This window comes from Amphiura filiformis, chromosome 10, assembly GCF_039555335.1.
Source record: "Amphiura filiformis chromosome 10, Afil_fr2py, whole genome shotgun sequence".
NCBI classification, from domain to species: domain Eukaryota; kingdom Metazoa; phylum Echinodermata; class Ophiuroidea; order Amphilepidida; family Amphiuridae; genus Amphiura; species Amphiura filiformis.
The window spans coordinates 15,612,499-15,629,012 of record NC_092637.1 but is presented as its reverse complement, the minus strand read 5'-3'; the positions used below and the strand labels follow the sequence as shown (position 1 = coordinate 15,629,012).

General features: G+C 37.9%; 1 protein-coding gene across 1 annotated transcript in view; it reads right to left on the bottom strand.

Moving 5' to 3' along the window:
* The window catches only part of LOC140161693 (uncharacterized), a 33,136-nt gene extending 18,646 nt beyond the window's left edge, over window positions 1-14,490 (bottom strand). The window contains exons 1-5 of the mRNA XM_072184993.1: window positions 14,386-14,490; window positions 13,290-13,370; window positions 12,291-12,366; window positions 10,353-10,469; window positions 2,276-2,374 (exon numbers count right to left, since the gene is read on the bottom strand). Of these exons, the coding sequence (XP_072041094.1) occupies window positions 2,276-2,374; window positions 10,353-10,469; window positions 12,291-12,366; window positions 13,290-13,318 (321 nt within the window). The 5' untranslated portion in view covers window positions 13,319-13,370; window positions 14,386-14,490. The remainder of the gene's footprint in view (window positions 1-2,275; window positions 2,375-10,352; window positions 10,470-12,290; window positions 12,367-13,289; window positions 13,371-14,385) is intronic.
* Window positions 14,491-16,514: the final 2,024 nt, after the last annotated feature.

Here is a 16,514-nt window from a genome sequence, read left to right as displayed (position 1 = left end):
AATATACAACCGTATAAAAAAACAGGCGAAAATAGTAACTTTTTGCACAAGATTTGCAATTTAAAGAGAATTGACCATTGCTCATTCTAGTGATCCTAGTATGGACAATATAAATGTGCTTTTTCATTTAATGACACAAAATTTGAAAAATATTGCAAGAAACACTTGAGGTTTTGACTTTTAAAACCTGCATTTTGGTCAAAAAATATGCTTGGATAGGTAGTTTTCAACAGATTTTCCACATTCGCCTTGCTATAACATTGAATTGTGTTATCTGTTGATCTAGTGACGAAAAGTGTTTTAGGGGGCAGTGTTAGCTTTCTGATTGGATGAAGGGAACACTTGAGGTTTCGACAAAAACCAATCAAAGAGGCCCATTTTTTAGCTAGAAGCTTCACAGTTCCTACATTGATATGCACTCAACCGTGTAGTGTAATCTAAGACTATGGTGGAAACATTCACTGCTTGTTGTTCTCTGCTTGGAAGCTCTTGGGACGAAAATGTGTGCTCAGGTGTATCGAGATGGAAACTGTGCGCATGATGGTTTGTTTATAAGAGAATCGTTTTTGTATAGAAACCTTTCCATATGAACCGCACTGGTTTGAGTGCATAACGTAAATAAGGAAGCGTGTTTTGTGAAAATCAGAATCATGTAAAAAATAACTCTTTGTTCAGAATTGTTAAAATCACAAGCCAATCAGTATTTTGAGACAGTGACCCTAGAAAGACACCCCACGATCGCACAGGGGGCTAAAAGTAACTTTAATCTAATAACACTTTCTAACATGTCGAATTATTAGTCTGGCCCTACGGATCCCAGAAATTTAAGTTTGTTCACGTACGACCTATAGTTAAGAAGTTACGGGGCACAGAAGTCGATTTGTTCATTGTACATAGGGTCAAAAGTCAAAGTTGCTTCAATTGTCGCCATAATTGTTGCAAATTGTTCGTCTAGCTTTGAGGTTTCAGAAACAAACAGCAAAGAGTTAAAACATCTGTATGATTCAATAAGATTCAATGGCCTTTGTAAAAATTCATCTATCTTCTGAATTACACATCGCAAACACTGAAAACTATAATTCTTTTCCTGAATCCCGTGAAAATCGGAGCAACTTTAATTTTAACCCTGTACAACATGCAAATTGACCTTGGGTCCGTTCAGTAAGTATATGTCCTACACACACATTTTTGTGATCTTAGGCACAGACAAAATAAGTTGATATGGGTTTTAGTGAATTTGGCGCATCATTGATTTTTGCCCTGTATGATCCAGGTTTTTTCTGGGGGTCTTTTTTAGGCCATGGGTTTTCAATACAGCTTGGCAGACAAAATGTTCGAACTCAGCATACCCGAATTAACAAAAATAACTTGGTTACCAGCTTTTACACAGACTTGCCGATTGACGCTTCAATAAGCACATATTTCCAAAAGAGAATCAGTCTACAGCTGTCTTCCTTATTGCAATGTAAATGAAGACAGTATGATTAGAATTACTCCATATTGAGCGAAATTGGTGGGTTTGAAACAGCGGACTTTCTTATTCTTATTCCTCTGACTAGTATTATCTGTTTGTTGTTAACCCACGTTTTGAACGTGTGGACACTATACATTTCATTGGAAAAATCCATCACAATTACGTACCGTGATTTTCGTTATGGCTTGTCATGCATGAAGACTACATGGAAAATTCCATTGAGGGCCCGAGTCACTCGGGAAATATTGGGAGATTGTGATAGATTGAGGAAATTGCTGTAAACCACAGCAGATAATGCCAATACAGGGAGTTCGGCTTAGTTCTACTAATACAACATTTTATTCTCTGTGATTAGTTATTAATTGATTATTGTAGCATTATAATGGTATTTCTCACATACAACTATAATCGGTATTATAGGTTCAATACGTCGTACCACTACATGTTTTTTCCTTTGCATTCAATATAAATTCATAGTTGGAAAACACTGCAATAAATGACAGGACAAAAAAGCAAAGAGGATGAACCAGCCGAATTTCTAAGAATATTGCACACAATAAAGAACAGTTATAAAAGGACTGTATTAGTGATGGGGAAACATATATTCCATTTCGGTTGACACGTTGGTTGATACATTATAGGCTAGTATTAGCTGATTGTTGATACTCAATTTGCCGTGTTAGTTTGATGACTAATATTTAATCCAACCTGTCATATCTAATTACCATGTGGAATTCATGTTATTATTTTAAATTTGAAAGTGTTTTCACAATAACACAGGTTCTCAAAGGGGAAACATACCCTTGCCTTGTTGACATCGGCGTTACCCTCAGTGATTAATAGCTTAGAGACGTCTACATGACCCGTCGCTGATGCCGAAAACAGTAGTGTTTCTCCTCTCTGCATTAACATAAAAGTACAGTGGGTGATTTAAAGTTATTTAAACGTGGATAACGACAACAGATACACCAAAGGGAGGACATTATATGTTGTGCCTTGACATCGGTTTTTTTTCTCCGGTCTGGAGTCACATACAACCATAACCCAGTGGCGTAGCGTCATACGGGCACGTGCCCTCCCCAATCGATTGCAAAATTTAGAACATCCCATAGGAAAATTGGAAAAAACGGCTTGTGCTCCCCAACTCCCGATCATGGTCGGTGTCCCCAATCGGATGACCCACGCTACGTCACTGCCATAACCAGTACTACATGATGCAGTCATGTCTACAGTAGAATTCACGACGACCTTTGCAGGACTTAAACCCCATTAAAAGCTATTAAACCAAGATAACACTCATTGAAAACAGCTCAACTGATTAAATCAGATCTTCTCTGGTTAAATCCACGTGACACATGTTTCTGTTTTACCTGTGCAATGAGCAATGAGCTGGTATTATAGTTTCAGTTGGGTGAACGATTATAAAGCGAACGCGAGGTAACAATTCTGTGTGGGCTTTTGTTTACGAAATGAGACAATAGTCTCAGCGTTCTTGAAAATGAGAAGCATAGTGGTTTGCAGACTTAACACGGTTTGGAAATAATAATAATCTGTCGTTTACATATCCTTCCTAAAACACCAAAGTGCGAATATTTCCAAACACCTAAATTAGCTAAAAATTTAGGACATGTTACAAAACTATATTTTCTAGAATTTCAGAAAATACTTTAAATATTGGCCGGTTATTTTTCACACAGTGACGTTAACTAGGCTATTGCCTATACTTCTAACATACACTACTTGTGGAGGTCACGCGTCAATTGTGAGAGTTCTGTGTATTATGTATAGGAAAACGGACAGTAACTGCAGTATGATCGGTGCAATATGTCGTATCCCAAACTTGTTAGACATCTGCAAACGTCTTCTTGACCTCTCGGCGATACAGCATACAGGAATGTTTCTCCGAACTGAAGCAAAAGCATGTTATAAATAAACATACGCAGGACATAAGGCACAACATTACATATGTTGTGCCTGGTTGACATCGGTTTTATCCTATGTGATTAGTAATTAATTAATTAGTTAATTAATGTCGAATAATGATGGTGTTTCTCCGGTCTAGAGTCACCACTTTATGGTTTTCGTTTCCATTTGTTTGTGAATAATAAGCTACAGTAGGGGCAAGCGTAATACGGAGAAGTTTAACATTTACCCTCACTTCGTTCATGGGATCATGTGACAAAACTGGTACCTTATATATTGTGCAGACTAAAGACGTACAAAACGTGTGATAATCAAATGATGTCTTGTGAGGTTGTGATGCCTCGGATTTGGAGGTGATGGGTCCTTGAAAACTGACGGTGTACAGGTAAAAGGGTCTAGAGGAGCCGTGAACGGTCAAAATCAAGAGTCTTCTTTAAAAAAAAATATGATGGTTGCAAACCCAGTAATTAAAGGAATGAGCACTTCAGATGGTTTCATGGTCAGGGGTGAAGTTATCAATATCAAGGGTCTTTCAGCGCTATGGTTTGGTAAAAATTCAGGGGACTTTCAGAGAGCTAGGTCCAAAAACATGGCACGGGCTCTTCCGAGGGAACACATCCGTGTGGTCATTTGTGTTATATTTACACTGTATGATTTTGGTCAAATTTTAATTTAGTCGTTGCAAAGTAATGCATAATATTAGTAATAACTGTCAATGAGATTTTGAGCCGAAATATTGAGGTAAAATGAAAGAACTGTGGCGTTCTATTGGGGATTGGCGAATAAAACCGGTTGGGGTATGTGCCTGAGTCCCGGGGGTCACTCCCACACAAAAGTTCTGCCCACCCGTGTCCGACCACCTCTGAAATGCACCCTTAATGGTGAATTTCACATAACCAAATTGCACCCCTTAATGGCGAAACATATTGCACCCTCTAAATACTACCCTAAATGCACATACAAAAACCATACCCTAAATGGCGTCAACTGAGAAAATTTATCCAATTTATACCTTAAGTGGCGTAAACAGGAAAATGACCTAATTCGATACCCAAGGTATCTTTTTGATGTTGCAGACCTATAGACACTAAAAACAACATGCACAAAGGTAACAAGAACTAGAGGGCATTATATTTGTACACAAATACGGCTATACCCGCATGTTATGTTAAAAGATTGGGTGAAAAATGTGTAAAAAGTGAAAGTCCAAGTCACAAGCTTTAATTTAATATAGGTTGCACTCTCGTAGCACTTAAAATAAAGAAATTGTAAAAAGTCCTCCCAGGGGAGTCGTCTCTCTTACTCTCTATAGATTGCTGTTGTCAGTCTTTCTTATTCACAGCGAGGCTATGCAATATGATTAGGGGAAAACTATTCCAGAGGGAGTATGTAAATTAAATGTGACAGCCTTTAAGAGGGAGTATGTAATTTAAACGGAACAGCCTATTTGGGGCCATTTCAGAGGGAGTATGTAAATTAAATGGAACAGCCAATGGGTATGTAATTTAACTCGAACAGCCTTAACGCTTCACGCTGGTATTTCCAATTATTATATTATAATACGGATCTGTATGTTTAGTCCTACGTGTGTGGGGTGGGTGGGTATGTGAGTGTTAGTAACAATATAATTCTCAGGTGCTATCTGTGTACAAATTCTGAGCCCGGAAGCTGCTTTATTTGATGAGAAACGGCCGGCCCTTTGTTTTAACATTTGGGGCCCTGGGGCCCATAATATTTGACTTATGAGGCCCATGTACATATGTTGAAGTATAATGCTATGTTGAATGTATAATAGTAGACTCAAGCTGGGCACTGTAGCTGCTTTATTTACTGAGTAATGGCCGGCCTGGGGCCCATGTTGTGTGACACATGGGGCTCATATATACATATAACAATATAATGCTTAAAGGGCATTTCGTGATCCACAGCCTCATCCCCCACTTTTCTCTCAAAAAAAAAGTTGAGATTTTTATATCACTGGAAACCTCTGGCTACATACCGGTAATGTTTATGTACAAAATATTTCTTGCAGATTAATTCGTTCAGCAAAGATATCGTGAATTTGAATTTCGTTCTGGTGCACCAGAACGAAATTACAACGTATTGTCTATGGAGCAGTGTAATACACATAATCATGCATAACTCGCAAACGCAATATCGGAATCAACTGAAATTTTGGGAATATGCTTTTTTCGTGGATATGTACTGAATAATGTCATAAAAAGAGGATGCTAGGATCACGAAATACTCCTTTAAAAGACTTTATTTGCTGAGAAAAAACGGTCGGCCCTTTTTTTCACATTTGAGCCTTTGGGGCCCCTAGCCTTGAACATCTAGGGCCAAAATGGGCAAAAGGCACATTCACAATCTGTTGCCCCTTATCTTTAACTTTTGGGGCCCTGGGGTCCATAATATATAAAATATGGGGCTCATGTATACTTGTATTTATAGAGTACCCCTGGGGCTATCAGTGTACCAACTCACGGCCCTAAGGCTGCTTCATCTGATGAGAAACGGCATGGTTTGTGTTTTTACATTTGGGCCCCTGGGACCCGTGACCTTTGACCTCTGGGGCTGAGATGGGCAAAAGGCACATCTACGGGGTATGGCCCATAAGTGTACCACATATGGGCCCATCTGCCCTTGTAGTTTTAGCGCTAGCCTTGACAGAATGATGTGTTTGATAGGAGGAGAAGGAGGAGAAGGAGGAGAAGGAGGAGAAGGAGGAGATGGAGAAGAAACCACAGGATGGGAATATACCCTGCATGCTCTGCATGCGGGTATAATCAATTAAAAAGTGGTGATATTTATCAAATTAGTGCAAACTCACTCAAACAATAATATTACTAACCCTAAACGTCTAAGGATTTAGCTGAAAAGGGACCCCTACATGGCGATACCTTCTGAAAAAGTACCCCTTTTTCAAAAAGACGTCGACGACGCTGTGTGCTGAAAAACATACCCTTTTATACGTTTTTCTTGGACGCGGGTGCGTAGCAAGTCAAGTAGCGAGCCTGAGTGACCCCCGGGGCCTGATTCTAGACACACAGGGTAAGTTGAAGTCAATAAGGTACGGATGTGAATTCTCCTTGGCTTCAATGTATCTATTTCACGCAAACTCCTGTAAACTATGCTAATGATACAAAAATCGGCTAGAATATATCAGAAACGGTTAAGAAATGGGAATTGTTTTTCTCTAATCAAGTTCTCATCATACTTTGATCAGGCAGTACACGTTTCTCACCATACTGAGTTTAAGACGTCTATCTGGTAGTAGTTAAATTAATCAGAATAAAACATTGGTGGTCGGAATAATAGTGCTTGTAGTCTGCTCACATTTTTCCACGGCTGAGTGATGGTTGCTCAGCCCTCACCCGAATTGCCTCCTTCACTCCATGCTCAAACCAACGATGCTCGCGATCTAGGATTCGACATCCTTAGTGTCAAAATGGTGCCCGATGGCTTTCAAATGCAAGAGCACTGATGAGTCGTTTCCACTTGAGCTGGCTCTGCGATGTTGTAACATGCGAATGTGAAGAGGTTGGGCGGTTTCTCCTATGTAAGAGTCTTGACAGGCTTGCTCTCCAGAACAGCGAACACGTAGACCACTCCACTGATCCTTCCTTTGGGCTGCTTGTCCTTGGGATGAACTAAGGACTATCGGATCGTGTTCGTGGGTTTAAAGTGGGTGGTGATCCCGTAATCGCGATAAAGTATTTTGAGTTTTTCAGATAGATCCTCGTGATATGGGATGGTGATGCTTACATTTAAAACTTCATTTCAACATACCCAGATGAATGAGAGTCTACTCAGTTTGCTCTTTTTAAAAGTATTTTTACTTATAGCTAACCTCTTGACCCTCTTAATCCTTGTATATTAGATATTTATCATTCATCGGGTTCCAAGGCGGACCTACTTACTTATGTGCTTTTATAGTTATGAGTTTTAGTTACAGAAGTAATCACTAATAGTAGGCATGTCACAGTGGCTGCACAATTTTTCTGCCACACTGTGCATGCAAGCATAACAGTAAATTGAAAAGCGCGCGCATCAAAGTTGTTCAATTTTGGCAAACATCCATGTCGAAAAATTAATTTCCTCATATGTGCTATTTATCCCAATTGTTTGAGTTTTTGATATATGGTGTGTGAAACCTTTCTGTGACTACCATCGGTTTTTTTAAAATAAATATTGCTTCGTTTAAGAGTTTTTATGGATTGTTGAGGATCCATCATAAATCAATAAATAATGGCCTTTTGAAATTAAAAGACCTATCACCATTTAGCCGAAATACTAATCTTTCTTTGTCTGCAGATTGGCCGAAATTGCTAAAATAGTATATTTGATTAATTTATTATAATTATTCAATGATAGATTTTTTAATTGTGTTTTCTTTGACGAAGTCAGAAAAGAAAGGCATTTAACCTGTGATACTTAAATTAACGCTGCTTTTTCAAGCAAGCTTCCAAATAAGCCTTCAAAATCTCGAAATGTGCCAATTTTGTCATTATAGCCATTTGTGGCAGATTTGCATTCCATTTATGAGCATCTTAAAATTGACACTACATCACAATGCATTGACCGATTTCAATTCGGTTTTTTGATTTTTGATGCTTTAATAAAGCTTATTCATGTATATAGAAACATTAAATAACGTGTTTCTGCTGCGTTTATTTTTGAGGTGATATGCCTACTAATAGTCCAAATCAAAACAACTTTTTCTGATCGCCAGAACTTTCATTAGTTTGAGAAGAATAATGGGCTCTTTTTGCTTTTTCAATTAATGTATTTACTACACAGCGTTGTTTAGCAAACTCCTGCCTATCAAGGTTAGAGCGAATCCATTTTCGTTCTAATTATCTACGGGTTCATCGAATCTCATCGTTGAACCATGGAGAAGATGGCCTTATTTGAGCAGTTTTAGTAGATAATGGGGCATGTTTATCGAGTACGTCTCTTTAAACAAATTCATATTTCTCAATACATAATTCAAGGTTGCAATTATCAAAGTCAATATCAGATAAAACTGAAATGACCTCCTGACTTCACCTGAATTTACTGCTCACTACAGTACACTCAATACAAGATAATAAACAGACTGCAATATCTTGGAATCTACATTACATACCATGGAAATACTTGTGCAACTTTTCAAATTGACTTGCTACAATTTGGTGATATAAATCTGACTCCAGATAGCTATGAAACCAGATATGATCCACAGCCTCAGTTATACAAATATACTACTGAGCAACTACTTTTCACTATTTTCCACGATTAGCTACAAATCTATGGTATATCATTGTCACTCTTGGTGTATGCCGTTTTCCTCCTAAACGCCGTGGAAAAAGAGGTGGTCGGCGCAAAAAAAGGGCTCATCAATAACCACTCCATATTAGAAAATTCTAAATCAATTCATCAAATACCTGTCTACATGTCTGCTTTCAAAACTGAAATCTCTTCATGTTCATAATGAATCACAACTCAATTTCTGCATGCTAAATGCCCAGTCACTCAGAAATAAACCAACTGATTTTGTTGAATTTGTCTTAAATAGTAATCTAGACCTTTTTGCTATCACTGAAACGTGGATAAAACCTCTACCGATCTAGTCTTTCTGTCTCAACAAAACAATACATTAAACACTTCTCAACATTTGAATCTATTCATGTTGAAATTACCGCTAATTCAAAGTCAGTTCGTCTTCCATTGGTATAAGAGGGACATTTAAACCTACAAGAACATTGCGCCAATTTTATTTTTTTTTTATGACAAACACAGAAAATGGACGTCACTGGTCCGGTGTATATGATTCAATCCCAGGGCAGACCACAAGAGGAACCTGCCAAAAATACATCGGAGAGACTGAACGTTCTCTTAAACCCTGATTCTTGGAACACATACGTCCAAGCACCACTTCGTCCGAGGTCTCCAACCACATCCATATTGAGTCACCGGGCCACGACGTTGACTTCGACAAAGTCCGAATTTTAGATAGGGAGTTAAGAAGCCCATAGTGCAGTTACTTCCACGGCAAATTCACCGTGACCTTTCCAGCCACAAACCCGCTTATTGAAGATTAAACCGATATATTCAGTACTAAACCATAATATAGTAATCTATTGTCCAATGCAAATTTATTACCACCTGATAATATTAATCCAATGAGCGACCGAATTGTCCGCTACGGACGACTAATCCAATCGATAATGACGCTATTGATATGTACGAGCGGAGCTCCACTGACCAAGTTTTGGGGTATTTTACACTGGTTTGCAGCTGTTTGCTGTCATTTACTCATCAAGGCGGACTACCGTTATTATAAGGACTATGCCAATTATTTAAAGATTGACATGTAGAGAATAAGCCATACTTGATTGACAGAAAATACTAAATTTGTACCTATGACGGTTTTATGACACCAATCTTCAAAATACGACCAAGCCATGGCTGCCCGGTGAAGCAAAATGTGCATTGGAATAACACGGCGAGTTTGGATAGATGGTAGAATTTCTTTTTAATAAAAATGTATGTTCCCCGTTATTAAAGCTTGTACCGGGTTGAAGATTCAGATATTTTGAAAAGAATACGTAATTGAAACATAGAGCAAGTACTAAAATCATAGCTTTTATACTTTTTGATATATGATGCTAACTAGTTCATCCTCTATAGCTATAACACAGCGGTACCAGTAGGGTTCAATTGCCTATTGTGAGTGCCCCTGTGTTGTGTGCATACATGTAGTTAACGATAACTGCATGATGCATACACATCAGGGCCAACCAACCATCTCTGAACAAGGACGGAGGGCGCTGCAAGTTGCCAAAGGTCAATGACCCGAGTATTACGTCACACTTCAAGTGTGCTCGATCGGGTCAGTCCGCTGACAGCTGAAAAATTACGTAGGTAAATATATTTGTATTGAGATCAAGAGTTAAAATCTTTCTATACATACCAGTGTTGTTGCGTTCACCCACTCATTGCTGGCGCTAATCAATGCATTGCATGCGTCGATATTTTCAGATAGTATGTCAACTAATATGTCCAGGTATGGGTTCGATGTTAACACCACCTGTAATAATAAGCAAGAATAAGACATGAATTACCCATTCCGTAGTAGACTTGCAAACCATTTTTAGTATAAAGGTCCCATTTGGCATGGATTTTCCTTGGGGGAAAGAGGAAAAGAATCGTCCGAAGAGACGCTCTGTCTCTTTGCATGAACCCCCTAATTAGCACAACTTTTGAACCATTTGAGCTAGAAATTTATGTGACATTATCAATTTATAATAATTTGGGGCTGGGAAACTTATTTCTAGCACTGTTTATGTGATAAACAGGTACGTAATTTAATGTGAATTATTTAATGGTGATTCAGCGTGAAGAGTAACTGAAATAGAGCGATATACATGTTTATTAAAATTAAAATGTAGAGAGTAGCGTTGTATGATCCCCAGTTCGCTAATGCAGCACAATTTATGCGTAACATAATTTAACAAAGCGAACATGATAGATTGGGTATTCCGTTAAAAAAACCCGATGTTGATCATGCTAATAAAGCTAATTTGATCAGAATTTTACCGTAGACCTCTGTAGTTACTTATATGCCCCTTGGTACCTCTCATCAAACCATCATTTATTATGTTACTCTACATCTATTCAAAGAAAGTGATAATACTAAAATGAAGAGCATGAGAGCGTCCCAATTGAACATAAATGGTTACAAACACACACGTATAAAAAACCAACAATAATCAACTGTAGTATCCTGAATAATTGGTGTCTTCTTGTGGATATTGTTAAATCCAGGTTCTGCCAGTACGAAGATGTTACTCCATCAACATGATTACCTCTTGCCAATTGGCATTCTCTTTAGCCGCTTCTGCTCCCAATGCTACAAACGAGATGAAGTTTCTGATCTAGCTATTCATAACTGTGACTGTTTCTTCTTTATATCGAACTTGAAATTCTAGCGATTTTCATTTGCTGCATAATCTTGATTAAATATTATTGTCGATTAAAACCAGTTTAACCATAATGCAAATATACCATATTTTCAATATAATTCACTTATCACTATCAGAGCATAACAAAAAATCAATATTAAATAAAATACGTCACTATGTGAAAAGGAGTAATGTCAATTGCGCCGTTCAAATGACAAATACGTCGCGCAAATACGTCAGTATGTGAAACAGTTGCGCAAATACGTCAGTATGTGAAAAGGACAAAACAGCAATTTTGCCGTGCATTGACAGAGTCGCGCAAATACGTCGCGCAAATACGTCAGTATGTGAAACGGCAAATTCTTCAAATTGCAGGTACGATATACTGGGCTTGCAGGTTTGTAAGGTTTTGTAAATACGACATAATTAAATTAATTAATATCTTATTAATTAAGCCAATTTTCTCAAAAATGTTTAAAATGTCAAATACGTCAGTATGTGATACGGCCGACGATATATATATAACTTCAGCTAACACACAAGTGTAATCTTTATGCACAAACTGTAATGGTCTAGATGTAATTATCCTGATTCCAAAGGGTCGTTTTTTCGAAGGTTCATTACTTAAGTAATGATTGAAGTACAGAATGCGAGACAATAAGATATATGTCACCAAATGCAATTTTGAGGTCACCTAATTCATATGCATCAACTCGATTGCTTGAACATGCCTGTTTATATTTGGTTTAATAACAAAAAGTGTTTTTGTTTTAATCAAATTCGAACGAAAATCACGACGATACCAGAGCACGAATATATTTTTTTCAAAAATATGACCTTTCTTTTCCTTGCAATGACGTAAATGCATGAAGATCATATCCTTCCATAAATCCATGTTTACTTTTTACATGAAATAAAATGTTGTTGCCATGTTAAGACAAACTTACATAATCCGGTTGCACACCCCGTATAATCTCCGATAACCTATCGACATTTCTAGTTTGAATAGCTTTTGTCACGTCCCTGCAAAGATTTAATGTAAGAAGTAATTCGTTGAGTAGAAACATATAAGTTAAATAGTTAAGAAATAAACCTCCAATCAGAGCTTAACCGTAATACCCGTGACAGTGGCAGATTTCATAACTTTGCTGAAAATGGTGAATAAATCATCCTTAGTGTGTTGGTATAATATCTTGATGACATTGTATTAAAAGGTACAATAAATATCCCATCGAAATTTTTGTTCAGGAAAGTGTACTACATAATTGAATACATGAATACAAAAGCCACCTAAGTCCATGCGCGAAGTTATTTTGAGAGAAAAACCCGTGTATCATTTTAATTCCTTCAGTTAGATTTACCTGGTCAATATGGTAAGTTTTACGTGCAAATGAGTGGATTAACCTGTATTAGGTATGACGATTAGCATTTCAGGGACTTCGTGGGGTTCATTTTAAATTTTGGACTTTTTTTTTTTTTTTTAATCATATACAAAGACAACAATGTTAGAATGAGATTACCACTAGTAAGATAATACAAAATAAAGCACACAGGTATGTATAATGTTGATAAGCATTCTGCCATGTAATATAAACCACACACTTTCCTTTATTAAACCCATTTTTGTTCAAAAGTCATTCTCTAGCAATGAATGTGTTACAAGTGGACTTTTATACATACTGGATTTCAATCAATGTGTTACAAGACTCAAATCATGGAATTGGGTGATTCTTTCATACATGCTATTTTTCACATGCCCAATAGACACAGAGAATGAATTTGAGTTGTTCTTTCATGCATATGACAGGCCTATGTATAGCAACAATTTCCCATGCTTAACTCAATTTGGCCAAAGTATGGACTTAGGTGGCTTTTGTATTCATATATTCAATTATGGGGATATGTTAGGGTAAGATATTAGGTGTAAAATGTCAAAAACTACTTACCGTCGAAATTTGTCATCATAATAATTCATTGTGACTTAAAACGGATCAACATAGAAGTTTAATGCTTTCTCGTGCTTCATTCTGGCGAAAACAAATAAACATAGTGGATTACATAGAATAAAAATAGTAATACTTATATAATTAAGACACGATTTTATATGACTATAGTTAGATTAGATGGTAACGTGATGAAGTAGTAGTAAGCACGCCCACTGTGATACAGGGTGTCCCCCAAAAAGAGGCCCCTCATTGCCCCCTATTTTCTCCTATTTTAGATCAAGTATATGTTGACAGAAACCGAAACAATTATTTCAATCGGCTGAAAAACTTTTGAAGATATGCCCCGAAGAAATGTACCCGTTTTTCATTCTGTCCTCAGATGCGGTTTGGCTACATCAAAGATTAAATGAAAAAAAGTTTGATGACATGGAAAGATACGGCCTTGGAACACATTCATTGGTGTGATAAAGGTAATTTAATTGGTATATTTAACAGAATATATGTTTTCAGGGATACCTTTTGCAAGTATCCCGCGCACAAGGATTGTACGCAACGCAATTGATGCAATGATGCAATGAGGACTAGGGCAAAACCTGTATTCGTCAAGGAGGCAACCAAGTCGAGGACAGAGCAGCACAGTAAACTCACTTCAAAAGAACCAAAGACAAACTAAACAGCCCTTTCCAGGGCTACCTTTTATTCCAAAAAGAGAAATGACTTATGCTGTCAATAAAAAGAAAGCAAGAAACAAAAAAGGCATAAAATAACCGAGAAAAACCATAAGTAATTGCAAGTATAGCAAAAGAAGTCCCACCCACATCAAGTTCGCCCAAATTAATGACACTTAACAAAATCCATAAGCCCACCGGTAAAGCCCATTTCCTAAAATAAAGTTCTTATTTTGTAAAGTTATCATCGAGGAATGTTTTATATTCATGCATGGTATTATGCACTTTTTAATCTTTGAAGTTAACATTAAGAAACTTCCAACGCAACAGAATACACCATACCACAAATAAACTACAAATGTCGCGCTGCCTTCGACTTCTCCGGAGGCCTATATTTTCACAATAATCAGATAAAGTGTAATACTTACTTAACACATCGATGTAAAATAGGTAATTGTCACAATTTCCTCATCCAAAAGACGGCACACATTGCTTATGAATACACAATGATATAGGATAACAATCAAACCGTCTAAAGAGTCCCCGCTCACTATAATACCGGATTTGAGTTCATGATCAAAGGTGACTTTACTTCCGACAAAGTATTAAAGGTAAGATTAAAACGTTTAGTGTAAGTTTAAGGTAAGTGTATAAAGAATAAATGATAATGTTATTTACATAAGATAATTTAATTTCATATTACAAAGAATAATCTTTTTGCGCTTGTTTCTGTCTGTGATCTAGCTGACGTAGGCATTCCAAACTGGAAATACCAATGTAACTGCAATATGAAGCATTCTATAAACTATGCAGATATACTGCCACGAAATGGTAGTTTAAATATCTATGTTATAAGGCTGTTGATTTCGTAAAAATTGAAAAGCATTTTTTTTGTATTATTGTTTATGAACATTATCTTTGTTCCTTCAAAGTAATGAAAGTAATTTGTGTACTCCTCTCACTCAAATTTTAAATTGTGTGCCAAAATGTCACATGTTGCAACCCAAATGTATGGAATGACTAAAAAACAAATGTTAATTTACATTTAAATATGTCAACAAATGCCTGCAAATGTCACAAAAGCTGTACTATTTTACACTGTAACGTTATGCAAGTATTAGGACCGTTCACAAACACTTGTAAGTGGGGCCTGATGCAAAAAGGGGGGGGGGGCTGAACATTTTTAACCCTACTAGGGGGGCTGAAAAAATGACCACAAACTTCCTGGAAAAATTGAGTTTATATGCTTTTCTATGGGGTTGACCCATAATTTTCATGTCAAAAAAGGGGGGCTGAAATTTTTTTGCATCAGCCCCCTTACAAGTGTTTGTGAACGGTCCCTTACTTGCCAGGAAAATGTATGGTTTTCATTTCGGTTAATACGACATGGCGATAAAAGGAAGTTTTTGTGTTGACTTTATAATAAACTAGCAAATAATAATTTCAGGGATCAACATACAATCAAGGAGGATTTCCCAATGACCTTCCGTCCTAAGCGTCCTGACATTCCAGGTTCCTATATTAATACCACTGGAGCTCCTTTTCTTTGCAGGTTCCTCTACAGCTGTCTTTGTTAGAGTTGGCTGTTTTGTCACTATTGGCTTATTTGTCACAGTGCGGCCCCTTATATTCGAGGCCTGCTCAGCTGTGGCTTTTGTCACATTTTGGTATTTTGTCGACTTCCGGCTACTTACGCTGATCCTGGTTGTCTTCCTTGTTTCTTCCTCTGGCTGTACCTGTGGAGATGGCAACCAATCATCCGGCGGATTCTTAGCACCCCTGCCACTCTGTTGCCGACGAGCAGCCACCGGGACTCGGGGCCTTAACGGGGGGTCGACTTTCATGATAGGAGATTACTCTTTAAGAGTATTGACCTGCTTTACATACTGGGCACACGGCCAATGACTTCCCAGTCGGGTGAGTTGTTGCAGTACTTACATAGAGGCGGGCCACCAGCCACTTGCCTTAAATATACACGTAAGGGCCCCTATGGGTTTATTCAGGTTTTCCTTCCCGTAAGCAATATTCTATAGCCTTCCAGACTGCTCCAGCATCCTTTCAGGCCATAGGCTATTGCCCCAGAGCCCCTGTTTGTTAACTATGCCACAAGGCCAAGCCGTAACAGGTGGTCCGCGATTGACATGCAATCTCCGAGAACGTGGGGGGTTGGTAACTACAGAGAGGCGATTAGGAACAGGAGGACTGATGGAATTGCCTCCTGCATCTACAACCTTAAGTATAGTAAGAATAGCAAATCAAAGTAAAGCAAAGGGTAAGCAGCATGCGGGAGAAGGGCAAGGGCATGCAGGGAGAAAGAGGGGTTAGGTAAGGAGAGCAAAGCAAAGGTTGGAAGTGCGCATCATGCAGCCATTTACCATGACGGAAGGTCATTGGGAAATCCTCCTTGATGAAGTTAGAAGATTTGGTCTTGACATCCTTGGACTCTGCGAAACACATCTGACAAAGATGAATACACCATCCTTCTAGCAGGTAGGAAAGTTGGCATTGGAAGAGAAGGTGTTGGGCTTCTAATATCACGGCCACTTCTTAAATGCCT